Source organism: Acomys russatus, chromosome 15 (genome assembly GCF_903995435.1).
Source record: "Acomys russatus chromosome 15, mAcoRus1.1, whole genome shotgun sequence".
Classification (NCBI taxonomy): domain Eukaryota; kingdom Metazoa; phylum Chordata; class Mammalia; order Rodentia; family Muridae; genus Acomys; species Acomys russatus.
Window position 1 is genome coordinate 62,466,394 of NC_067151.1, and position 26,284 is coordinate 62,492,677.

Here is a 26,284-nt window from a genome sequence, read left to right on the forward strand (position 1 = left end):
TGGCAGTGCAGAGAGGCAGGGCTCTCCTGGACAGCACTCCCTGATGCCTGCTTTCCCTCCGGGTCTGTGCTGCTGTCCTTGGCACTAGGGCAGAGCCCCAGGTGGGAGGCTCCTTCCTAGGCAATCACACACCTCCATCTGTGTCACGCACAGAAGCCTGATAGCTCTTCCACACTCTGGTAAGAGAGGCAGGCCTGGAGTGATTAGGCTTGATTCCCCGGAGACAGAACCGGGACAGGATTTGCTCAAGGTCACAAAGCCATTAAGGTATGAAAGACAATCTTTGGGTGTTCCTCCAGTCCTGCCAAAGAAAATCTTACTCGAAAGACTGTCATGGCGTGGCAGCTACCAGTGTTTAGTGCTGCCAGGCACTGTTCTCATTCACTGAACAGGAACTCTGTGAACCAGTGTCTCCTTTTACTGGAAGACAGGGGACAATGTACTGCGTGTACTATGGGGAAGGACCAAGAATTTGTGGTCTGGCCCCAGAGCCTGTGTTTCATTTCGACGCCAAACAGGCCGGGGCCTTCCAGCAGGACAGAGCCAGAACAACAGCTGGATAGTGAGGGAGCCATATGGCGTCGTGGTCAGTGGAAGAACTCTGGCTACCAGGAAAACTTGAGCTAGGTCTCGTAGGATGAGATAAAGGGGATCCGTGGAGCCAGAGGCAGACGTGGTGGGACCGAGAGAGGTGTGCACAAGGCAATCTTGGAACACCTAGGATGGCCAGAGAGAGGGGCTTAGAAAGCACCGTGAAAGAGGGAAAAGAGGAAGGCCAGCTACTGAAGATGCCAAGGGGCAGGATGACTTGAGGAGGGCAGCGCAGTGGGGTCCAAGGTCACCCCTGAATAGATGCATGCTGTTGAGTTCTTCACCAGAGACCTGAGCAGGAGGATCCCAAAACTCAGTGCAGTGTCTGGCTATGAAAATCTGAGCATGAACTACAAGTTGAGGGCAGTCATCCATTTGGAGGGAGATCTGCAGAAGGTCTGGCTTGATTCTTGTGACATCCCAACAAACAAGCCAGCCCCAGGACAAATGGCTAGAGCCACCACGTCCCTCCAGTCCATATGGAAGGACTCCTCAAGAGAGTGTACTTGACACACGTGTCAAAACTCTTGCGGAGACAAAGGAAGACCTGCAATCGCTTCACTTGGGCTCCATTCCCACCACCCTGTTCTGGAACAGGTCGCAGCCAGTGACTCAAGAAGCTGGAGCTCTTATTAGTAATGGGAACCAACTCCAAGCTCGAGGAACTTGGCAACCGCTTTGACGAGAGTCAATCGGCCGAAGACTGCGGCTGGAGTCTCTCTAACATGCTCCCCCGGTATCTCCTTCAGGATGGTGCCGGAGCAGCAGAGAGAGAGAGAGAGAGCCATAGTCATGCCACAGACGTTTAGTGAGCACCTACTACACGATTGGTCTGGAGGTGGTACCCAGGAAAGGCTACGAAAAGAACTGTTACGTAACCGTAGGGTTAATAGGCCAATGGAACAGTACGAAGAACTCAGAAATAGCACCACATCCACACGGAGGAAGCACAGAAAGTCAGGGGGAGGAAAGCCAGTTTCAGATGAACTGCTGAGAGTCTCCTGACCTCGGGGAGGGAGGGGCTTCCTGAATACCACACAAAGTGCTAAGTGTAATGAAAGTGGAGAAACACATGTCCAAAATGTCCCTTAAAGGCGTCTCAAAGCAGGTACTGGCGCTTGTCTAACCTTGAGCTCTCGTGTTCTGGGTGGCCTGCCTTGTTAATTAAGCCTCTCGGAACATGTACTCAGACACACAGAGAGGTGGCTCCTTGCTGGCTTTAAATCCTGTTGAGGTGACGGTGGCAGTGAAGCATCTTACTTCATAAAAGATTGTCGCATGTATTCTTTTTCTCCTTGAGATTTTTGCTGTTTGCTTGCTTTTGAGACAAGGTCTTTGTCCCACACTGACCTTGAATAAGCTAAGTAGGTCAACTCTCAGTCCCCCTGCTCCAACCTGGGGTCTATAGGTGCATGCCACAGTCCAGTGATGTCTGTGCTGGATGTCAAGGCTTTGTGCATGTTAGACGTCTTAGTTAATGTCCTATTGATGTGAAGAGACACCATGACCAGGGCAACTTATAAAAGAAACTTGGGGGCTCGCTTACAGTTTCAGCATGCTAGTCCATGCCCGTCACGGCAGGGAACATGGTGGCAGCAGGCAGCTAGCCATGACACTGGAGCAGGTAGCAGAGAACTTACATCTGACCTGAAAGATAGGGGCAGCGAGGATGACTGTGTTTGATGTGGGCCTTTGAGACCTTAATGTCCGTCCCTGCATCCTCTAACGAGGCCACACCTCCTCCTCCTTCTCAAACAGTTCCACCAGCTGAGAACCAAGCATTAAAACATATGAGCCTGTGGGGGCTCTTCTCATCCAAACTGCCGTGCTAGGCAAGCACTCCTCAGCCTTTTGGTTGCTTTTATATTTTATGTGCATTGCTGCAAACATTTTAATATTTAATTATTTATTTGCTTGTTTTGTTTTGACATAGTATCTTGCTGTATAACTCAGGCTGGTTCCTGAACTCACTACAATCCTCCTGCCTCAGACTCTGGTGTGCTGAGATTGAAGCATGTACCTCAGACCCAGCCAGCTTCTGGCAGAGATTTTTAAGGTCTGTGTAATGCTAGCTCCCCTCAACTTCTCAGTGTCTGAAGGCATCTGACTTCCACGGTTCTGCCAGCGAATTCAGGTCCTTAAAAGTCGTGCATGGACTGTGCACTTTTGACAGCTTTCCTTTCGAGCACTGTCCGTTCACTTCCAGGGTGGAAGGTGAAATCTGGCTCCCTGTCTTCCCCTCTGCTCTTCCTGTCCCCAGTCCTTTTACAATCAGCCCTGTCTTATTTTGGTTAAACCCGAAATCAGTGTTTATGTTACTTAATGAAGACTAACTTGACTAAATTCATAGTTGGACCCTGTAGTAAATTTTGATCATTTTCTTTTCTCTGCAGAACTTCTCGTCTTCTCTAGAGTTGTGAGTTATTTGTTTAGTTTTATATGTACTTACCACTAGTTAAATCCCAAACTTTGCCATCTGTCTGAACTTCTTGTTGGGAAATTCAGACTTCTCGGGCTGTCTTTTAAAACTGTCTTCCTGTGACTGGGCCCAGAACCCCCCACCTTCGGGCTGGTCCCCCACAGCTGTAGCATGGTGCTCTGGTCTTTTCTCTTCTGTGGGGCAGACTGCTCTAGCCCTAGTCTTCTTTCTTCTTGCCTTTGGAGAACCCAACCCCACTGTGCTAGCTAGTTTTGACACAAGCTGAAGTCATCTGAGAGGAGGGAACCTTAATTGAGAAAACGCCTCCATGCTAGGCAGTGGTGGCACACGCCTTTAATCCCAGCACTCAGGAGGCAGAGGCAGGTGGATCTCTGAGTTTGAGGCCAGCCTGGTCTACAAAGTGAGTTCTAGGATAGCCAAGGCTTACATAGAGAAATCCTGCCTTGAAAAACCAAAATAAATAAATAACTTATTAAAAGAAACAAAACAACAACAAAAAAGCAGGAATGACAGGGCAATTAAAGTCATCTTCAACTGTCCCCAGGAGTTCCAGGTGCCCAGGGCCTTATTACAGGCAACAGTAGAAGGATGTTGCCACCACTGATGGTTTGGGACTGGGCTTGAGGGCAGTAGGCAGCGGCCATCTTGCTCCCTGGCTTCCTTGCTGCTGTGTTCCATCTTTTCAAGCTTCCTGCTCACCACAGACCTTCCCAGAGAGTCTGTATTCCAAGAGTCTACCAGGGAATCCAGAATTGCCTCCAAGCCTTCTGTTTGTCCAGGTCAGAAGGGGACTGAGCCCCTGTGCACATGTCCTAAACCTTCCTAATGGTAACAGAACTCTTTAGCAGCTCATGTTGTGGTGATCCCCCCACCAGCCATACAATAATTTTGTTGCTACTCCGTAACTGTAATTTTGCTACTGTTATGAGTCATAATGTAAATTTCTGATATAAGACTCCAAGGAATTGTGATCCACAGGTTGAAAACTGCTGTTCTAGAGCCTTGTCACGGGGGGGGGGGGGGGGGGGGGGGCTGTCTTTCACACTCAACTGATGCTTCAGTGCTGCCTTTGATTGTTTTCTATTGCTGTAATAACATAGCCTGAGGCAGGTAACTTATAGAATAAACAGTTTATTAGGGCTTATAGCTTTAGAGGGTCCAGCACGGCAGCAGGCAGCAGGCAGGCAGGGAGCAGGCAGGGAGGCAGCAGGCAGGGAGGCAGGGAGGCAGCAGGCAGCAGGCAGGCAGGCAGGCAGCAGGCAGGCAGGGAGCAGGCAGGCAGCAGGCAAGCAGGCAGGCAGGCAGCAGGCAGCAGGCAGGCAGGCAGGCAGCAGGCAGGCAGGCAGGCAGCAGGCAGCAGGCAGCAGGCAGCAGGCAGGCAGGCAGGCAGGCAGGCAGGCAGGCAGGCAGGCAGGCAGGCAGGCAGCAGGCAGGCAGGCAGCAGGCAGGCAGGCAGGCAGGCAGGCAGGCAGCAGGCAAGCAGGCAGCAGGCAGGCAGGCAGGCAGCAGGCAGGCAGGCAGGCAGCAGGCAGCAGGCAGCAGGCAGCAGGCAGGCAGGCAGGCAGCAGGCAGGCAGGCAGGCAGCAGGCAGGCAGGCAGGCAGGCAGGCAGCAGGCAGCAGGCAGCAGGCAGGCAGGCAGGCAGGCAGGCAGCAGGCAGGCAGGGAGCAGGCAGGCAGCAGGCAAGCAGGCAGGCAGGCAGCAGGCAGCAGGCGGGCAGGCAGGGAGGCAGCAGGCAGGTAGCAGGCGGGCAGGTAGGCATGGCACTGGAGCAGGAGCTGAGCTACAGTCACAGGACAGAGAGTGCTAACTAAAAATGAACCGTTTGAAACCTTAAACCTGACCCAGAGGGATACAGCTCCCACATGGCCACACTTCCTGTCTTAGGTAGCGTTACTATGTAATGAAACACCGCGATCAAGCAACTTGGGAAGGAAACGGTTAAAGGCTTATGTTTTATCACCACTGTTCATCACTAAAGGCAGACAGGACAGGAACTCAAATGAGACAGGATCCTTGGAGGCAGGAGGTGATGCAGAGGCCATGAAGGGAGTGCTGCATACTGGCTTGCTCACCGTGGCTTGCTCAGCCTGTTTCCTTACAGAACCCAGGGCCGCCAGGCCAGTGATGTCCCCATCTACAAACGGCTGGGCCCTCCCATTTCAATCACTAATTATGTAAATGTCCTACAGACTTGACTACAGTCCAACCCCATGGAAGCGTTTTCTCAATCGAGGCTCTCTCCTCTTTGGTGACACCGGCTTGTATCAAGTTGACATAAAACCATCCAAGACATTTCCTAATCCTTCCCAAACAGTTCCACCAACTAGGGACAATTAATCAAATATTTGAGCCTGCGGGGGAACATTCTCACTCAAAACATTGTGGGTGGGTTTGGAATTCCGGTCTCTCTTGACTAGAATTGCAGTTGGAAATTTTTTTCCTTTAGACTTTTTTTTCTTTTACTTTGTATTATGTGTATGAATATTTTGCCTGCATGCATGTGACGCCTGTGGAGGCCAGAAGAGGGCGCTGGATCCCTTGGACTGGAGTTACAGATAGCTGTGAGCCACCCAGTGGGTCCTGGGAACTGAACCTGGTTTCTCTGCAAGAGCAACAAGTGCACCTAACCACTAAGCCATCTCTCCGGCCTCATTTTCCTTGAGCTTTTTGACAGATGTATCCCAAGGCCTTCTAACTCCCAGTGTTTCAGGCAAGGGGCGGGGTGGGGAGTCAAAAGTCATTATAACTTGTGATTTCTCTACTTAGCTTTGACCTTTGCCTCTCCTGCTAACTCCTGGTCACAGACTCCCGTAGGCTCACTCTCTCGTTGGGAACTTCCACAGTAATGTGCCTTGCTCTGTGTGGGTCAATCTTTGTGCCGGCGGCTTTGGGAGAAGCTCGGTTCTTCAGTTCCGGGGAAGGTTTTGGATGATCTTCAGTGATGACCTCCGCCACTTCCCCCCACCCCCCACTTCCCCTACTCCGATTCCCCACTCCTCCAGTTCTTCCTTTCTGGAACTATTACCGGAACCAGCAGGCAGATTATCAATATTCTCATATATTTTTTTTTTTTTTAGACAGAGTTTCTTTGTGTAGCCTTGGCTGTCCTGGACTCACTTTGTAGACCAGGCTGGCCTCGAACTCACAGCGATCCGCCTGCCTCTACCTCCCGAGTGCTGGGACTAAAGGTGTGCGCCACCACCGCCCGGCTTCTATGTTCATTTTTAATTCTTTTTGTTTTCAGCCATTTGGAGACCCCGGTCAATTTCTCTTCTAGCTCCAATCAATTGGCTTCCCCTGGTACAGCACCCGATCTCTTTTTTCCTTCATTGAAAATAGACTTTTCTCATACAATGCACCCCGGCCACAGTTTCCCTGCCTCCATTCTTGCCTCCTAGGTGCAATGTCTTATTTTATCTCCCTTGCAATATTAATTTTTAGGTTCCTTCCCCACCCCGGCCCCTGACTAGCCCTGCCCAAGGGTTCTTTTCTGGGAATGAGCTGTTTGATCCTGATTCCTTTCCCTCTGTTTTCAGCAGCCAGTTTTGGTCTTTCTTTGTGCTTCAGGCTTTCTGCTGATGTCTAGAGGTTTCTGGTTGCTTGCTTTTTTTTTTTTTTTTTTTTTTTAAGTAAGGGACTACAGACTTAATTTTAAGATACCATGTAAATATAATGAGACAGCTCTCCAGCCATAGTCCTCGGTGGCTCTTACTTATTTTGTAATATTAGGTAGAGAAGAAAGACAAACAGACAGACAGACCGACAGACCATGGTCAGCCCTGAAGGGGAAAACCAGAAATTATAGTAAATACTCTTGAGCTGAAAGAAAAGCTTCATCTTTTCTTCCTCAACCCATAAAGAAAAACATGCAACTACTTTCTCCCCAAAATTCTCTATTGCAAAAAATAGCATGAGACTAGTACGTGTGTGTGACATGTGTAAACCACTTAAAACTGTGAATAGGCCTGGAGCTGCTCTCTCCCTCCCACAGCCCTGAATCACCAGCTGATTGCTCGCTCATCACTTCCTGTTGCTGAGTTGTTGGGCTCGGTCTCCATCACAGCTCTCCTGCCACATCAGAGCACCGGCCCCCAGCAGCAAGGCCAGACCAATTGATCTTGGCCTCTCTGTAGCCCAAGAGGATGGGGCAGCTGTCGGGCAGTGGGTGGTTTTGGTTTGTTTGTTCGTTCATTTTAATATATGCGGAATGAAAAAGAAACCCACAAAGGTATTTTAAAAATCATAGAAAAAGAGCAGTTACACATCATCCTTTAAACGTTCCATTTGTTTGCTTCCTTTGTTCTGTTTTTGAGACAAAGTCTTGGTATCTAGCCCTGGTTGTCCTGCAAGTCACTGTATAGATCAGGCTAGCCTCGAACTCGCAGAGCTCTGCCTGCCTCTGCATCTCAAGTGCTGAGAGTAAAGGCATGAGCCACCACACCTGGCTTGTCCCGTATGTAATTCCGCTTTGATCTCTAATCTCTGCACCCCCAAATTCATACACAGGTCAATTGGACAGTGTGGTGCTGAGGGCAGGCGACAGCTCAAGAACGCCAATGTGAGCTGTAAGATTTCTCAGTGAATGGCTTTGGGGTGCTGCAGGTCCAGCCAAGCCATATTATGTACACTACTGCGCTGCCACATACTAATCTCAGCCAGCTGGTCGGCATTAAAGACTCCCCACTGTTTCTCCAGGCACCTGCAAACACACTCTCTACCTGGGGCCCGGCCACTGTAGGTTTGTGGGCAGCTTCCTCGTGCTCAGATGGCAATGGCGAGGGTCTTGTGCCTTTGTCAGTGGCCTTAGGGTAGATTTTCTGTCCCAGTGTCACACGTGCTTTATCCTAAGCTTCACGACAGTCCTGAGAATGCCTTACTAGACTTTCCTCTGGTGTCATAAGTCCTACCTTTTCTGTCTGCCTTTCCCAATAGACACAGTTTCTGCTGGTATGTGCTGAGCACTTACTCTGGGCTCTGCACTGCACTGCGCTGCCGCCGCCCATGGGCTATGTAAATCTTTCCATTAGCAGATAGGGACACTGAGTCACGGAGGGATTTAAGTTTTTTGTCCACAGCCACAGAGTACAGTGCAGCTGGCACTGGAATGTACCCTGACGTCACTCACCCCTCCTGACTAAATCTGTGTTCTTAGACCTGACCCAAGCTTGCTCTCCAGAAAATCCTCTTCCTGGCTAGTCAGTCACACTGGCTGTGCCTCTGCAGTGTTTGCTTCTGCACCACTGGTTCACTGTGCAGGCACCATTAGTCTTCTTCTGTGTTCTTCCCTCACCACTGAATCTCGTGAGGTCACCAATCTCAGAGTCTAGTTTTGCAGTCGAGAGCCTGAGAGCTAGAACCGGTCATCTCCTCCCACCATGTAGGATGGGGCTGCAAACCACGGGCCTGGTGGGACAGGCAAGAGGGACAGCAGACATGTCAGAACTGGGGTGACGGGGTGAGGGTGGGTGGCACAGTGGTCCTAGAGGGAAGAGTGGGGTGCTAACCCTGAGCCTCTCCAGAACGGCCAGCCTGGGGGCATGAGCCTGGAAGAAGCAGCCAGCCAGGCTCCTAGGAGAGCAACAGAGCACAGCTTGGAATTGGAGGGAGCCTGTTTTAAAATAGGATGACAGGGCTGCAGAGATGGCTCAGCGGTTAAGAGCACTGGCTGCTCTTCCAGAGGGCCCAGGTTCAATTCCCAGAACCCACAAGGCAGCTCACAACCATCTGAAGCCCCAGTTCCAAAGGATCTGACACATTCACACAAACATACATTTAGGTAAAACACCAATGCATGTAAAAAAAAATGAATAAATTATTAAAAGAAACAAAACAGCAACAAAAAAAGCAGGGATGACAGGGCAATTAAAGTCATCTTCAACTGTCCCCAGGAGTTCCAGGTGCCCAGGGCCTTATTACAGGCAACAGTGGAAAGACGTCACCACCACTGATGGTTTGGGCCTGGGCTTGAGGGCAGTAGGCAGCGGGCAGCTGCAGCCATCTTGCTCCCTGGCTTCCTTGCTGCTGTGTTCCATCTTTTCAAGCTTCCTGCTCACCACAGACCTTCCCAGAGAGTCTGTATTCCCAGAGTCTACCAGGGAATCCAGAATTGCCTCCAAGCCTTCTGTTTGTCCAGGTCAGAAGGGGATTGAGCACACATGTCAGAGACCCCTGACTGTGAAGTTGGCTTCAAGATAGGCGCAAGCCATAATGGGCTCCTTCTACACACACAAGAGATGCCAGTCTTGGGATCTATCACTGTTGTTGGTGTGTGTGTGTGTTCATATGTGTGTATTTGTGTGTGTGTGTGAGAGAGAGAGAGAGAGAGAGGGAGAGAGAGAGAGAGAGAGAGAGAGAGGGAGGGAGGGAGGGAGGGAGGGAGGGAGGGAGAGGGAGAGGGAGAGGGAGAAGGAGAGGGAGAGAGAGAGAGAGAGAGATCTTCGGTCCAGGAGCCAGTGATTTCAGAGTAATCATATCCACGTACATTCAGAAGGTCAATTTAGAAGGAAATTTAAAATTTTATTCCTGCATGATTTCATCCGAAGCTATCCTACCAACAGTAAAAGGAAGTCTAACAACGTCTTCATTGCAAATGGTGACAACACATTTTGCTTTGGAGATGCAGCTGCTGCTGCAGGCAGGACCTGTGTGGGCTCGGACCTAGTGCCTTCAGGAGCCCAAAGAGAGATGTTGCACTGTCGCCATTGTGTCTTCCTCAACAAATATCCCATTCCTCCCCCTCTAGATAGCCTTCCACCACCTCTGCTTCCACATGTCATGGTTCCGCAGACTAACTCCTATCTTCCCTCGGCAGGTACCACGACCAGCAGGATGTCACTAGTAACTTCCTGGGTGCTATGTGGCTCATCTCCATCACGTTCCTTTCCATTGGTTATGGGGACATGGTGCCCCACACATACTGTGGGAAAGGTGTCTGTCTTCTCACTGGCATCATGGTGAGTACTGCCTCCGCCATGACCCCGCCCTCGAGCTGTTGGGAGAGCACAGAAGGGCCTTCTTGGGGAGGGAGAGGCAGGTGCTAGTCACCAGGCAGGCATACCGACCCCCCGCATGTCAAAAGGCAAGTGTGAACTGCACCATCCAAGTTTTCAAAGCCCACCCCCCCCAAGTGAGCTGGAGTTGGGTGCTGCTCCAACCCCCTCCCCCACAGCCCCCACCCCCTCCGCCTGCTCCACTCACTGCCAGCGAACATCAGGCTTGCTTCCTGCGTCACAGGTTCCACAGACCAGTTCTGATCAAGTTTAGCTGGGGCTCAGAAATAGAACACTGAGCCAGCCTGGACAGACTTGTGTCCTGGATGGGGTTGGCCGCTGGCTTGAGTCCTGGTTTGCCCACACGGCTCTGGGCCAACTCTTGACTTTCTCAGGCTTTGTCTTCCACACTGGCTATCTGACAAAGCCAACAGGTCTCTAGGCACCCAGCACCAAGGTCCACTTTTTCCCACCCTCAGCCAAATGCCTCAGGATCCAGGAGACTCTGGGACACACGTATTCCTACCTTTTGTTGGGCATGTGTGTGGGACGGTATGCGAGTTGGACAGAGGACATATATTTTCTCTATCACCTCACTGTGGCCTCTGGGCCAGTCATCCAGCTGTCCCCTATGGAGCCTGCACTCCCCTGGGTAAAATAAAACTGGGCACATGACTGCCCTCCTTACTGGCTTGTGAGCCCCAAGAAATAAGCGATGTGACAGTTCCGGGTAAGCAGTGAGAGTTGTATCTGTCCCCACTTTTGAAGCAACTGGAGCTGGGGAGTACTTTAGGGGTAGGACAGGCAGTGTCCCCCTTTGGTGTCCTATGTGGAGTCTTAGCATCAATGCCAGATTTCCATCCCTCAGCCCAGGTGAGACCTTCTTCTCGGAAGAGGAAAGTACCTTCAGAGAAGACATGCAGCTCTGTCTGGGGGGCATTGAGGCCGCTGCAGGGGAGACAGTGCAGATAGGACGCTTGAGACCTGGGTTCCAGTCTCCATGGCTGACCCTCCAGATCTCTCTGGGCGCTGTCTTGCTCTGCAGCCCACCCTGTTGCGTTGTATCGACACCTTCCTTTCAGGGCTCCTCTGGTCTTAGCCCCTTTGTCACTGCTCCAAGAAAGCAGGGCAGCTCCTCAGCTGAGGCAGTGACCTGGGTCCGCAGAAGGAATGGGCCCGGCTAGCCTCTGTCGAAGGAGGGCACACTGTCCCTCTCTCCTCGGTCTAGTGGCCATCAGAGCTGATGTGGGTCATAAGGAGCCAGCAGGCCACTAGGAGTAGAGGAGACCCCGGGGCTGTGGATGGCTAGCCACAGCCTCCTCTTCTTCCCAACTAGTAAGCAGGGCAGGCCCATGTGAGCAGGCAGCCTTGAAGCAGCTGGTACTGACAGAGGCATAGTGCCAGGCTGGAATAAAGCATGGTAAGTATAAGGTCTTAGAACAAACACCTCCCATCGTTTGGTAGGAGGTCTGTCTGGCGCGACTCCAACTGTCACCAGGAAACCAGGCAAAGAACCTTCCTACCAGAAAAGGGCGAAATGGCACCTGCTGCAGCTTTCCTCTTAGACTCCTGGAGTGGGCTTCGGGCCCCACCCCAGCTCTCAGGCAGGGTGCTCAGAGCCGAGCTGCCAAGAGGTGGACGAGAGCCTTGGTTATTTTTAAATGCCAGCCATTCTCCCTCTCAGCGTGAAGCTGTGCCGTGCCCCATCCAAGAAGCTGCTTGCACACGGGCCTACCGTTTCCCAGGCTCCCTGGCGTCATGTCTCCTGGCTTTTGCTCTAAAGCACAGAAGCCTTGACTAAAGGCCCAAGACCCTGCTTCTCTGTGGGCGGTGGTCCCCCTCAACGCCCCCCATCCTTCCCCACCGTGCTTCCAGCAGCTTTTGTGGCTGCCTGGGCCCACAGTGTTCCTTGTGGTTTGCAGTGGGATCCAAGCAGGAAGAGCCAGCAGGCAAGGGACCCCACACTGCTCTTCTGTATTAAAATTCTAGCACAGGCTTTTCCTGGGAGTGCTTTGCATAAAGCCCAGCTCTGGGGGAGTATAAGCCTTTGCCCACAAAGGCTTTGTTCACTGTCAGTGTCTTCACCCATACTAAATGCCACTCACTCTGGAAGCCTGGTGGCTCCCGCACCCCCACCCCCACTCAACGTGACTCTCCAGCTGAGTCACCCCACTAAGGCACACCCCTCCCCAACATGATGTATATCTCCTGATTATTATTCCAAAGGCCTTGACTAAAGGTAAGGCTTCCTGTTTGGTTACCATGGACACCATCAAGGCCAAGGCAAGGGCTGCACAGGAAGGGAAAGGGAAGGATTTAGTGTGCCTGCTGCAAATGGCCTTAATCATTGTTTTCCTTTGGCAATCCAGCAACTGCATAATTATCCACCATTAGGCAGGGCATATAGCTGTCTGGACAACTTGACACTGTTGGCACAGGCCTGGAGCACTTGAGAGTTCACTCATTAACACAAATCTACCTTGAGTTCCAGCATCTCCCCAGGAGGAATTTTTCAGGGCACTTTCCAACGTAGTTAATATCCAGCACCCAGAAGAGAAACAAGTTTTTTGGTTTTTTGTTTTTGTTTTTGTATTTTGCTCTGCTTCTGTGAGCATCAGAGGGAGCCTCAGTGTCCCCCAGAGACTTTGTGGTGGTGACTTCACGTCAGTGACTCCACTTCCCAGGTCTAGGTGCACCCTGCTCACCCTGATGTAGGCTATGGACAAACAGGCCTTGCACCTGCCCTGTGGGACGGTGAGCTTTCCCCAGCAGTGTCCTGTGATGTGCCTCTGCAGCTGATGGAGAAGAGGTGACACAAACCAAAGTGGCATTGGGAGCAGTGCAGGGAGGGCTCAGCCAGACATCTGCTTAGCGTCCTGTTCAGTGCAGCTCTCTGCAAACACCTGGTTTCAAAGCTGTTGATGGTAGTTTGGCTTTTCCGTGGGATCTGCCATGGCACCAGGTCGGCTGTAAATGCTCCAGGCTGCCCTCCTCTGTTTGTCATTTTCATTTATGTTTTATTTCCTTTTATGCCTCTTTAGTTAAGAACACCTCATACTCTCCCCTCTCACTCCCCCCTCCCGCCCCCACCCACCAAGCCCCTTGGGATACTTGTTTTTCCAATATCTAAGATTTTCCAGCTGGACATCTTTCTTGGAAACGAGAAGGGGGCGGGGGCTGGTGTGGAGCAGTTGGGGGCCAAATCTGTTGATGCCTTAGATCTGTTCACCCCCCCCCCCAGCATCCACCCCTTCCCTGATCAGTCTGTGTCCCCTGCTTACCTGTGTACCTTGTTGGAGGTGGGTCCTGTCAACCTCCGTGGGAACAGGACTTGGGTAGAGTTGACCTGAAGATTCCTGCTGATGACAGTGGATTCTGGTCTGAAGGCAGGAGGCTGAGTCCCATGCAGATTTGCTCCTCACTCTGGTCCCACAGAGGTCACTACAGCAGCCGCCACCTTTCCCAGCCCATCCCACCGCTCTCCCCACATGCCCCTCTGTCCCCTCTGTCCACCGGCCAACACTGAAACCGCACCAGGACACCATGAACTCCCACACTAGAGTTAAGCAGGTTGCTGGCGGTCCACCTGCCACACCAAGCCACATAACGGTCAAATCTCGCAAACACACCCAGGTGGATAATCCACCCTGAGGTCACTCTTCTAAAGCAAGACATATTTCCAAGGGAACACAAATCACGGCACTTCCTGGGTGTCCCCTAAAGGCTGAGCGTTCACCTCTGACCTTCCTCTTCTTTTTTCTCACGCTCATCAACTGTTCTTTTCCATCTTGTCCTCCATCTCCTTGCTCTCCTTTCTTCTTCACTCATCCTGGAAAGGGCCAGCAGCCTGGGGTTTGCGCTCCTCATGCCGTTCGCTGAGGGTTGTTGATGTTTGGTCCCCCATTCATTCATTCACAAAGCTGCCTCTTGATAGGCATGACTCGCTCTGGCATCATCATTTATGATCTCCATAGTTACATCCAGGCAATGGACTATCTAAAGGAGAGCAAAAGGTGCAGGCTGGGAAGACGGAACATTGGCTAAAGGCGTAATAACAAGCCTGATGACCGGAGTTCACGCCCCAGGACCCGCAGGTAGAAGGAGAGAACTGACTTGTTCCCTGTGGTTCTCTGACCTCCACATGTGAACCTTGGTGTGTGTGCCCATACACACACGCACACACACACGCATATAATTAAACTTAATACATTTTTATTAAAATCATGCGTATCCACTGAAGTTGGAATGATGCTAGGATGATGGCATCCTCCAGAGAAAAATCTATGAGGGAGTGTTTACATTTTTAGGTTGAATAAAATTGGGCTCTGGGATTTAGGCTACTTTGCTCTTTGCTGCATCCAAAAAAAAAAAAAAAGTATTTCTCCTGTAAGATGGGTAGCTCCTCAGTTAACGCACTGCACTTCCTATCAGTGTCTCCGTAGTCAGCCAGCCTGGCTGTGGGCAGGGGTTGGAGCCTCCTGAATAGACCCCCAGCAACTGGGCCATGACCAATTGTTTTGATGATTTTCCCCAAGATCCGTGTAGCAAAAGGGAGACTCACTCTTCCGATGTCACACCCCAGCATTCCAGGGTGATTTAAGTGGGGTTATTTCTGGACCTAGGGGAACCTGGGGAGAACCCTCTCCCTCTGATGTTCCATTTTTAATGCTGGGACACATCCTTCTTTTTGAATGTTCCGCATAAAGGAGACAGATGACGCTGGCTTTGCTTAGGGGTGGGGACATGTATCCCCCCCCCCACCATGTCCAGGACAGTTTCTTTTAAGCTATTTTTGCTTTTTGACAGCCTGGCTAAATTGATTACAGCTACAGACTGAGCTGTCCAATTGCCCACATTCTCTGAAAATTGGGCACAAAGTCTCCAGCAAGTCACAGATGCCAAGAAAACGCAGCTATCCCCAAACAGACTAGGAAAATGGGGCCAGAAAAGAAAAGTTCACAGACTGGGCACTGTGCTTGGATTGGGTGGCCGGTGGAATGGACAGAGCATCACGTGGCTGTGTTAATGGGACCCTTGCAGAGAGCTAGGAGAAAGCACTGTCACTTTCCACACCCGCATCTCACACAGGATGGCCTTCATCGGCAGGAAGATGGCCTTCGGAGGCACTGCGAAATACATTTGTCCCAAGTCAGCTATCGACTGTGGCATTTCTGAGAAATATTCTCATTTGTCACACATAGTATAAAGCCCAAAGCATAAATCCCAGTAGGTGGATTCCTTCATCCCAGCATCTCAAACTGCTAACCTGGGCTCTGTGCTTTCCTTTGTGGCACAGGGGGGACCTGAGTCCTCCACCTCTCTCCATAGGTGCTAGATAGAGTGGTACCCCTGTTTAGAGAGAGGGCAGTGGTCTGTGAGCAGAGTCCAGGGATGGCTTCCATGGGCCACTAGAGAACCAAGCAAAGGGATTCTGTCTTCCTCCCTCAGGACTCACAGGCCACCAAGCAGCATGGAGGAGAGTTTTGTAAAACAGAGACACACCACTTTCCTGTCCCTGCTCTCTGCTCAGGCAGTCACGTGCAGGACAGGCAGCCCCGCTGTTCTGTGGCTCAGCTAAGGCCTGCTGCTTGGCTCCTCGCTGCTGTGCTCTCCTGTCATGGTTGGGCTACCTGAGCAGACTAGGAACATTATTCTGGAAAGGCTGAGGGTGTTCTTCCGGGTCACTTAAATCCTGGCCGCAGACAGAAGCGTTGTCACCTTTAAAATCCCCTGGGTTTCTGAATGCATGAGGCTCCTTCTGAAAGCTGGTCCCTTGTGCTGAGTCATACATAGCCTAGAGCCTCAAGGAGAAAGATCCACAAGTGGGTCAGGCACTGTAGTCGGTGCCCATCAAAGTGTTCCCTGTGGAAAGCCATATTCATCTTTGGCCTCTTTATCTGGCTATTTTTCTGGACTCTCAGTCTCCAGGTGTGGCTTGCATGCAGCAATCCACATGAGGGGTTCTTTCCCCTAGGCCTGCTGGTGTGAACTTGGGACACATGAGACAGATAGACAGACAGGGAGGGCCTCCTGTCTGTCACCTGCTACACTGCACAGGAGCCTGACTACCCAAGGGTTTAACTCACCCAAAGACTCTTTCTAGCTATACAACTGACCATAGAACTGGCCAGTTCTATGAAGAATCATCCCCTGCAGGTCATCCGGGGTCACAAGGCAAAAAGCATTGCAGACCCCTTCTTTGGTGGGGATACCAGGGTGCAAGCAAGGTTTCGGCAAGCTTTATACCACGTCTTGCCCAGTCAGACTTGGAGTTTATACTAGTCCCTTGAAATGCCCACAGTGAGCCTGGGTGGGGCACACCGAGTCTCGTGCTTTGCCTCCTAACTGTGTGTTCTTTCTCTCTCTCTTTCCCGGGGCCCTCGGATGTCCTCTGGCAGGGTGCAGGCTGCACTGCCCTTGTGGTGGCTGTGGTTGCCCGAAAGCTCGAACTCACCAAAGCAGAGAAGCACGTTCATAACTTCATGATGGACACTCAGCTCACCAAGCGGGTAAGACGCCGCATGCCCGTGCCAGCGTGTAGGTTCACAGCTGACATGAGAGCTGGTCGGAAAGCGATCGGACAGCAGGCGCGGCTTAGCAATCCTCCTCTGAGTGCAGAGTTCGGAGAGCCCCAGCCCAGGCTCTCAGCCCCTACTCGATGCCTGAATCCCAGCAAACCAGGCGAGCCCACCGTTATGTCACTGCATGCTTCAAGCAACCAAATAATTTTCCTGGTAATTAGATCAATAGCACATGGCGAAAGAAGCTGCCTCCCTGCCTGACGGGGTCAAAGCAATCACCCAGCGCGGCGCTATGTTTCTGTCTATGCTCAAATAGTTTCATGATTCTCACTGAGGGGAGTAGAGGGTCTTAAAATTATACTGGAGATATATCTAAATCCAATCCCTTTTAAAAGTCATTTAAAGACATTATTCCAGTAAAGTCCACACCCCCCAAACATTGTTGCTCATCAAAATGTCACCATCCGGTTTTCTCCTTTTGGGCTGTCTGGATAACGGCTCTCACTTGCGTCCTTATGAAGGCAGCCTAGGGAAGAGGAGAAACTAAAAACGCAGGAATGGGGTGATCAGCTGCTGCCCAGATACTCCCACTGAATTGTTTGAGAAAAGGAGGCCCATTTTAAAGCAGGCACAGCGATCCCAGGACGCAAAAGGCTGAGGCAGGAGGACTCCCACAGATATGAAGCCAGCCTGGGCCACCTAGCAAACGCTGCCTTAAAACAAAATAAAAAACAAGCAAAACTTAATAAGGCCCCTTTAGAACAGGAATTTTTAAAAAATGCTTTCTGGACAACAAGAGGCCCTGCTAACTAGGTAGGAGCTATTTCTTTAAGGACAGCTTTCAAGCAAGATTCTTGAAACAAATCGCAGCCCAAGGAAGGTCAGGTGTGCGACCTCCTAAGAAGCTGGCCTTTCTCAAGGGAAGCACTAGGACCTTGTGCCTTCTGCAGGCTCGGGCCCCAGGGAAACTACTTCAAGGGGACAGGAATCCACCAGCAAGCCCAAAGGCTCAGTTGGGGATTTGAATGCCAGAGAAACACTTCTGTGATTAATGTTTCAAAGCCATAAAAATGTGTTAGAAATCGAGACAGGCAAGGAAGACAGAACAAAGAGAGAGAGACCTGAGAAGGAGCAGGCGGGCCCTCGGGGATGCTGGCTCGGAGTGTGTGGTTGTCAAGGCCTCTCAACTTCTCAGCAGAATTATTTATGGCATTTGATTGTTGGGTCTTTGATTGGGGGCCGGGGGGGGTGCAGTTCTTTAAAGAGCTTGCCACGGATAGGAACCTGTACAAGCAAATCTTGCCATATCATTGGCACACAGACCCCAAGAGCATCGCGGCCCCGGGCCACCAGCCAGACAAAAGAAAACAGGGAGCTCCAACATGACAGCACGTGACACTGTCACCGTCCAGCACTCACACCAAATGCTGTGCGGACCCTTGTCCTCAGCTGCCTCTCCAAGCCACAGCCAGACTCCACCGCAGCTAGGGGAAGGCTAGGGGGCGTGAACTGTCTCCGTGCAAGTGTCACCCTGAGTCAACTCAGCTCGCTGCTTTGAAGCCCCCTAATCCCCCACACCCTGCAAGCAAGGGGAGAGAGGTTTTTGTCTCCCAGCTCTTCTCAGAGGCTGTTGGCTGAGAACAGAAACATTAACATTCTCTGTTTACTCTGGCGGCTTTTTAAAGCCAAGAGTATACTTTGTTTTTTTCATGCTTTTCCTTTTGTCCTTTCCATTCTTTGCCCAGTAAATCAGACACTGGAGGAAAATAAAGCCAAGGAAAGCCGGCTCTCTCATGGGCCAGGAAAATAAGCACATTTTTCTTTCTGCTCTATAATTGGAGAAAGAGATGAGGTAGTGGTTGCTAATTTCAGTCTTTCAAAAATAATTCACTAAAACCCTCTTCAAGTCCACTTACTTTTGGAGGAACGGGCTGAAAATCAAATCCACGGGGATTTATTGCTCACAGATGAGCACAAGGTGCCTTCTTAATTCAATAACCATCTCACTTTCCTCAGAACATTTAAATCTGCTGAAACGCCCCTTTAATATCTTATATCTTTTCCCAGAGAAGTAAACACAAAAGGCACGGTTCCCACAGAGGGCCATTGAAAGCTGGCACACACGGAGACTTTACAAAGGTCCTCTTGTGCAACCTTGACCAACCTGTAGCTGGCCGTGACCCCTGGCCGCTTGGCAAGCCCAGGGGGTCCTGATTTGTCCTTGACCCTTTCCAAACAGCTTGTGCGTCCAGCCAGAATGACGCAGGGGGCAAAGAGATGTGAAGCTCAGGTCTGTTCCCATGACTCCAGGGAATTCTCAGAGAAAGGTCCAGTGTGACAGAGCTGCCGCGGCCTGTAGCCACTCGGTAGTGGGTGCTTAATGGGCTTCCCTGATAAACGTACCTCCTTGCAAGTACATGCCGTATTAACCCCTCAAACACCTAAGCAGAATGGAAACATGAGCCGTAGTCTGCGAATCACAGAAACACGAGTCATCCCAATGTTAACTCATCTGGTCTAGCTTAAGCCCTTCAACGTTTTCAGGTAGCACCAGGCTCTTGGCATCTGGTTACTCACGGACAACAGAGGCAGCCTGGGAGCGTGGAGGATCGACTCGCTTCTGATTTTCCCAAACCCAGTGCCAGTGTCTCCTTTCACCTGACTAACTTTTCAACCTCGGTGGCAATGTCACTTCTGTATTTAGTGGGATCACATCTTCGCACACTGACTTTGCAGTCGCTGCTACTGCTGATCTATAATTATAACTTTTTGACGGTCCCTGGGCTACTTGAAAATGTCTACTGAAGTGGCACATAGCATCACTGTACACGCACGGGAGAAACGCCCATGCACCTCAGTGACTCCCGACTCAGACCTGTGGTTGGCTCTCTGATCAATTGGATAAGTGTGTGCTGCTGACTTGGGGTGGCCTCTTTCTCCATGCAGAAGGGTTCCTCTTCCCCTCCCCAGCTACAGTCTCATCAAACTACATTTCCCGTGAAATCAGTGAGTCAAGCCAAACCCAGCAGCCCTGAACTACTTCCGGCTCCTGACTCCCCCAGAGCTGCTTACAAACACCACTGTTCCCTCCAGTGTCTAGGCCCAAACACAGTTCCACTTCTGACTGGCCTATACCTTGCAGGCCGCAGGGCCCCACCTCTCATTTAGCTGCTCCCTCCGAGGCTCATCTTGCCCCATCGATGTAACACCCTCTTCCTAGCTTCCCTGCCCTGAAAATCTGATCACCCTGCGTCCACTTGGGGGCCTCCCAGTCTCCCTGCATGTTGCTTCCTTCCCCTTGGATCCCCTTAGACCTAATTTTACCCTGCATATACACCACTGCCGCACTCAAAACCCTGGGGCAGCCCCAGAACCTACTGAACAGTCCTAAATAGTACTTGGACTCTGAGAAAATGTCAAAGGCTGGGGGGGGGGTGGGGGGGGTGGCGGGTGGAAATGTCTCCAGCAGGCTTATTCAAAGACTTGCTCTTAGCAGCAGTGTTTTCCAGGGGGACATAATAGTCGTCACTGTTCTGCAGACATGGAAGGCTAAGAGGCTCTAGGCGGATGGCACATGGCTCCGTGGCTCATGAGTAGGTCCCCAGAAGGAGCCTCTTTCTCTGTAGCGTTCCTTAGGCAATCAATCCTGCTATCGCCCGTAGGGAATGCTAATTTTCCCAGAAGAGGATCACAAGTGACATTCCCACAAAGGCCATGACCCGGAGAGACTGGGCATGGCCTTTCTTTCCCAACAATAGTGGCAATGCAGGGTTTCAGAAGAGGAAAGGTTCCGAGGTTGAGCAGGTCCAAACTGGATGTGAAGGCTCGGGTCCAGAGAGAGGCAAGGGGGCGATGGCCAGCATGTGCAGCTAGCTAGCGCCTGTCAAGGATCCTGTTTGTCCACAGGAAGCAGCATCCCTCCAGCCCCCACCCAATATGGTCAGTTCCTTGGGTTTTGTGTGGTGGTTAAGGACCCAGGCTTGTGGGGGGGAAGAACTAGTCTGAGTCGGCACCAGCAGAGGGGTCGCATTAATAGCACCGCGAACGAATGACTTGCCACTCATCACCAAGTTGCTCGGGGAGAGCCATGAGAACAACCTGATGTGTATTGGAAAAGTAATATCAATAAATGACAATAGATGGCTCAACCGGAAAAGGTATTTGCCACCGAGCCTGTTGACCTAAGTTTGATCTCTGAGATGCACATGATGGAAGGAAAGAACTGATTTTTGAAAGTTGTCCTCTGACCCCCACACATGCACTGCGCTGCACACGCCACCCCCACACATGCACTGCGCTGCACACGCCACCCCCACACATGCACTGCGCTGCACACGCCACCCCCACACATGCACTGCGCTGCACACGCCACCCCCACAATAAACAGATACATGTAACAACATAAATATTGTTAAAAACAACAACGACAAAGTAACTGTGAATTGAAATGCGCCACAATGAGGCTTCGTGCTGAATGTTCCATATGTATTCTCACGTAATCAACACAGGAGCCCATCTCAAAGGTGAATAGCACGTGCAAGACCCTAGCGCTCAACCGCATACTTCCTCACCGAAAGATTATAAATCCCATGACAGCAAGAATGCTCTTGGCCCACCAGGAGTGGGAGCATTACATTGCAATCCCAAGGGGCTGAGGCAGAAGGATTCTGAGTCTGAAGTCCATCTGGGCTGATAGTAAGTTCAAGGTTGGTCTAGGATACATAGTGAGACCCAGTTTAAAAAAAAAAAAAAAAAAAGACATTATTGGGCCGGGCGTGGTGGCACACGCCTTTAATCCCAGCACTCAGGAGGCAGAGGCAGGAGGATTGCTTTGAGTTCGAGGCCAGCCTGGTCTGCAGAGTGAGTCTAGAACAGCCAAGGCTACACAGAGAAACACTGTCTTGAAAACCAAAAAAAACAAAAAACAAAAAAAAAAAAAACCATTATTGATTTGTTGATGTTTATACTCTCACTTTCTAGATCAGTGCTTCATCATAGGTACCTGTTAATATTTGCTAGCTGTCCTTCAAACGGATGGAGAAAGTAAGTCTCAGAGGACTCAGACCCACAGTGGAGCTAACAACCCACCCACTTACCACGCTCACGTGGAGGTTAGTACGAGAAATAATGCAGACGCTAGTGCTCTGCAGAGCCCAGCACAGGGCTCAGGAGGGCTTACCTCACACTTATGTGGGAGACCTTCATTGGACATATTTCTTCCCCAGGCTCATTAGTGCAAAGAGTCCTTCCTAGCTAGTGACACACTCCTTTAATCCCAGCACTCAGGAGACAGGGGCAGCTGGAGCTTTGTGAGTTTGAGGCCAGCCTGGCCTACAGAACAAGTTCTAGGCCTCTCAGGCCTGGATAGTGAGACTGTCCCAAAACAAAGAAAAAAAAGTCCTTCCTATAGTATATAGTACACGGTCAGAGTGAAAACAGCAATGTGGCGGGGGGGTGGGGGGGAGGGGGGTGGGGGGGTGGGGGGGAGAGTCTATAGACTCAGTGAACACAATCAGCCTGTGTGCTTACGGGTCTTGAAGGCAGAGAGCTGGACGCTCACACACAAGAGATCCTTACTGAGCCATCTTCAACGACATCTCAGGCCAGCCCGACAGAGCCAACCTTGAGCAGTAGCCAATCCTTGCCAGTTCACTGGTCCCCTCCCGAGCCTGCATCCTGGGAACTTCTTTTAGGTGTCGCATCTTTGTTCATCAGGAGAGTTCAGAGGACACATAAGTCCTCATCAGGGAAAGGTCTTCTGCCCCGAGGAGGCTTAACAGGCCCCCAGGAGGGCCTGAAATGGTGCTGTCTTCTCAACCGTGCATGGAGCCAGGCGCCACGTGAAGCGGAGGGAGACTCGGGAGATCCAAGTGCGGCTAAAAGCCTATTGCTTTTTCCCTTGCAGGTATTGATCTGCTTAGCTTTGTGCCAGGCTGTTTGCTAGCAATTAATTTCAGGTGGTGCAATGGCTTGCGTTCACCATTACTTTCCTGAATGCTCAGGGGCCTCCCTCTCAAACCCATAAAGTTGATGTGATGCTTCTCGGCCACCCGCCCAAAACCATGACTTCAGGGTCTTTCATCTAGGCTGGAGCTAAAGGCAAGACCTAAAGTCTGTGTTCTGTCAAGTTGCTGAATGAGAGCCAGAGCGTTTTTAAAAAGAAAGACAAAAAAACAAACCAATGTCCTTCCCAGTTCCTTGATTCTGGGAAAGAGGAAATGGTTCTGTTTGAGTTCAGATGCGAACCAGACCTGCCTTCCTTCAGACCATATGGGAGTCGTATGCACCTCTTGGACCTGGCTCTTGCTTAGACTTGGCCATTAGCTCTCTGTGTGAATCGGGCCTTTCATCCCATCTCTGAAGCCATTTCCTTCTATTTTAAGTGGGGATAATAATAGCTAATACCTGTCTGACACCCTAAAATTTATACAGTGCTCAAATCCACATTGACTGTTCGCCATTGGTAAGCTGATGGGCTGAGGCTATGTAAAACTCAAGGTGGTGTTACCCCTGTCTGAGGATGTCACGACGTCATGCACAGCAAACAGTCAAACCTGGACAGGGAAGCCTGGCTAAAGTCAGCTGTTCCCTCCACATATCAGCAGTGCCTCACAAATGTGTGTGTGTATGTGTGTGTGTGTGTGTGTGTGTGTGCATGGATGGAGGTGTGTGTGCATGTGTGTGTGCCTGACCATGGGTGTGCATATATGCGTGTGTGTGTGTGTGTGTGTGTGTGTGTGTGTGTGCATGGATGGAGGTGTGTGTGCCTGACCATGGGTGTGCATATATGCGTGTGTGTGTGTGTGTGTGTGTGTGTGTTAGGCCAAGATGTCATCCCTTCATGTTATAGATAATTAAGCATTTGTTCCTAAAGTGCTTCACGATGCATAGGGTCTATAGGCTTTCTCACTTCAAATGTTTGTTGGCAGGATACAGAGACCATTGTCAAAGGTTTGTGAGTTTTTCTATTCTGTGGCTCTATCACCATTTCTAAAAGGGACTTTGTGACTAGTGCCCTGCCTATCTTTGTAAAGGCTTGGGCCGGCTTCTTCCCCTCCTAGAGGCCACGTCCCCATGGAAACCAAAGAGATCCTTCATCAAATTGCCCATCCCTTTAAAGAACAACAGCAGCATTTTCTCTGCTGGGAGACAGCCCTCCCAGAGCCAAGCCCAGAGCCCATCATCCGCTTGGCTTGCTCCTCCTCGCTAGCCAGACACTGGTGATCTCTAGCCTTAACTCAGTACTGCCTGCTCACTGTCAAACAAAGTGGCAGAGGTGGCCGACACAACTGTTTAAAACCATTTCCATTGTAGATTTTTTTACTGAACAACAACAACAAAAGTAATCTTTATGTCACTTAGGCATTTCTGAGAAGACTTAGATGTTCTTTTAAAAAAAAATCTCATCAGCGCCAATGGAGAATATAACCCAGTCTTAGTAATAGGATTTTTTAAACACGCACAAGTTATCAGCCTGCAGAGCAATGTTTCCTGGGCCTTCCCACACGTCTCAGCATTGTTAGCAGTGCCCCATCTGTTGGTGTCAGTCTTAAGAAGCCGGTCTGTAATCTCTGATTTTATTAAAATCCTATCTGGCAAGTCACCTGATCTCCTCTAGGATGGTGTTCCTCACTTCTGGGTCCTGACCCTGTGGTCCTTTGCCAGTGTGCACAGCTGACAGAAACGGAGACGGCTAACCAAAAATACATGTGCTTAATAAGAAGTGTTTTCTCTTGTTCTTGCTGCTAATCGCTGAAGATGTCTGTGTTTGGATTAAAACTTTGTCCCCTGCCATCTGGATGCCATCGATACGTCTCAGTTCAGCCATGAGCTGGATGATATCAGTGGTTTCCATGTCAACAGATGACAGAGTTGCATGTGGAACTGTGTGACTACAGTGCCCCGGGAAGCCAGCCCTGGGAAGAAGGCAGCTGTGTTCTGGCACCAAAGTATCTTCCCTGATGCTCAGATATCACTGAGATGGTTTCAGCTTTGTGCCAGTTACATTTACATGTGGAAGTCGCAGCGCACAATCTTTGGCCACTTGGGAAAGGAACGGTGGCCCTGGTGGTACCTAAAGCACTACAGTTTGTAGGAAAGACGTTTCCTCAAAGACATCTTTTTGAATCACCACTTGGTAGGAAGCCTGTTACTCACGAGTGAAGTGTGGCACCCTGATTGTGAGGGCACTGGCAGAATGTATTTATTGATCCAAATTGTACCCCAGACTTCAAGGACTCACTAAGCAGCCTGTCTAAATATAGCATCAGCAACAGTAGCCGAGAGGCGGCCATGAAACCATTAAGGAGGAGGAGAAATGCCCCTCAACTCCAAGCTTTCGTCTACTGCGTCAGTCACAAGATTAATAAAAGATAGGTTTTAATCATCTTTTCTTGGAGTTTTATGATCTTGAAGAAGGAAATAGATCTCTGAAGGACCCTTTTCTCAGGAAGTAGATGGCAGCCATGCGTGCAAACAAAATATGTTGCACGGAGCCAGGAATTTACCTGACAGCACCTTGTTTCTTTTTCCATAGATCAAGAACGCTGCCGCCAATGTCCTCCGGGAAACGTGGCTAATCTATAAACATACAAAGCTGCTAAAGAAGATTGACCATGCCAAAGTCAGGAAACACCAGAGGAAGTTCCTCCAAGCTATCCACCAGTGAGTACCAGAGCAGTGCGCCCTGCAGCTAGGCCAAACGCGGGAAACCGGGGCTCCTGCTGCAGCTTCTCAAACTAGGGAGATGGGGGAGAAATCCACGCTGCTCTGCCGTCTCCCTCGCCGTCAGGCAGTGGGCAGACTGCCGAGGAAGGTAATCATCAGAGCAAGGGCCGAAAGGCACTCATGCTACCCAGACACACATGCACACGCATGTGCACTGACGCACATGGACACACACACAGGCACATACACACATATGTACCTGATACACATCAGAGGCAGAGACACACATGGACACACACACAGAGACGCACATATGCACACACATGGATACGCACAGAGAGACACACATATGCACACACACAGACACATACACACATATGTACACACACACCTGATACACATCAGAGGCAGAGAGACACACATGAACACACACAGAGACACACATATGCACACACACAGACACACATGCACACCCACACAGACACTTGAACAGATGTAAATATTTACACATACACACATATATACAAACATACACATGCATAGACACATACACATATGCACAGAAAAACCCACATACATACAGACCCACATGACTTCACACATGTACGTGTATACACATACAAACTGCAACTCATTAGTTCCTTTCATGATAGAGGAATAAGTTTGGTTTTGTTTTGTTTTTAAGTGTAGAGAAAAGCTGGGTATAGTGGCTCATGATTATAATCAAACTCAGGAGGCTGGAGGATCACCATGAGTTGGAAGCCATCTTGGACTATAAATTCAGTTTGAGGCCAGTCTGGGCTACAAATTGAGACCCTGCCCACCCCCAAATAAATACATAAGTAAATAAATAAATAAATAGTGCAGAGAAGCAAAGGAAAAAACTTTGTTCTGAGGAGCCTGGAAGGCTAGGAAGCAGAATTGGAGGTGATAAAACATCCCAGACGAAGGCAGAGGGAACGGTGAAAGGAAGTGACCAAGGTGAGCATGCATGGCGACAAGAGTTCGCTTTCTTGGGCTCCTGAGAAGTCTAACTGTGTCAGCTACTTCCTGTGTTCACGATCCCAGTGCTAA

General features: G+C 50.4%; 1 protein-coding gene across 1 annotated transcript in view; it reads left to right on the top strand.

The window, feature by feature from the left end:
* The window catches only part of Kcnn3 (potassium calcium-activated channel subfamily N member 3), a 144,402-nt gene that overhangs the window by 112,790 nt on the left and 5,328 nt on the right, over positions 1-26,284 (top strand). The window contains 3 exon segments of the mRNA XM_051157555.1: positions 9,845-9,986; positions 16,421-16,531; positions 25,080-25,207. Of these exon segments, the coding sequence (XP_051013512.1) occupies positions 9,845-9,986; positions 16,421-16,531; positions 25,080-25,207 (381 nt within the window).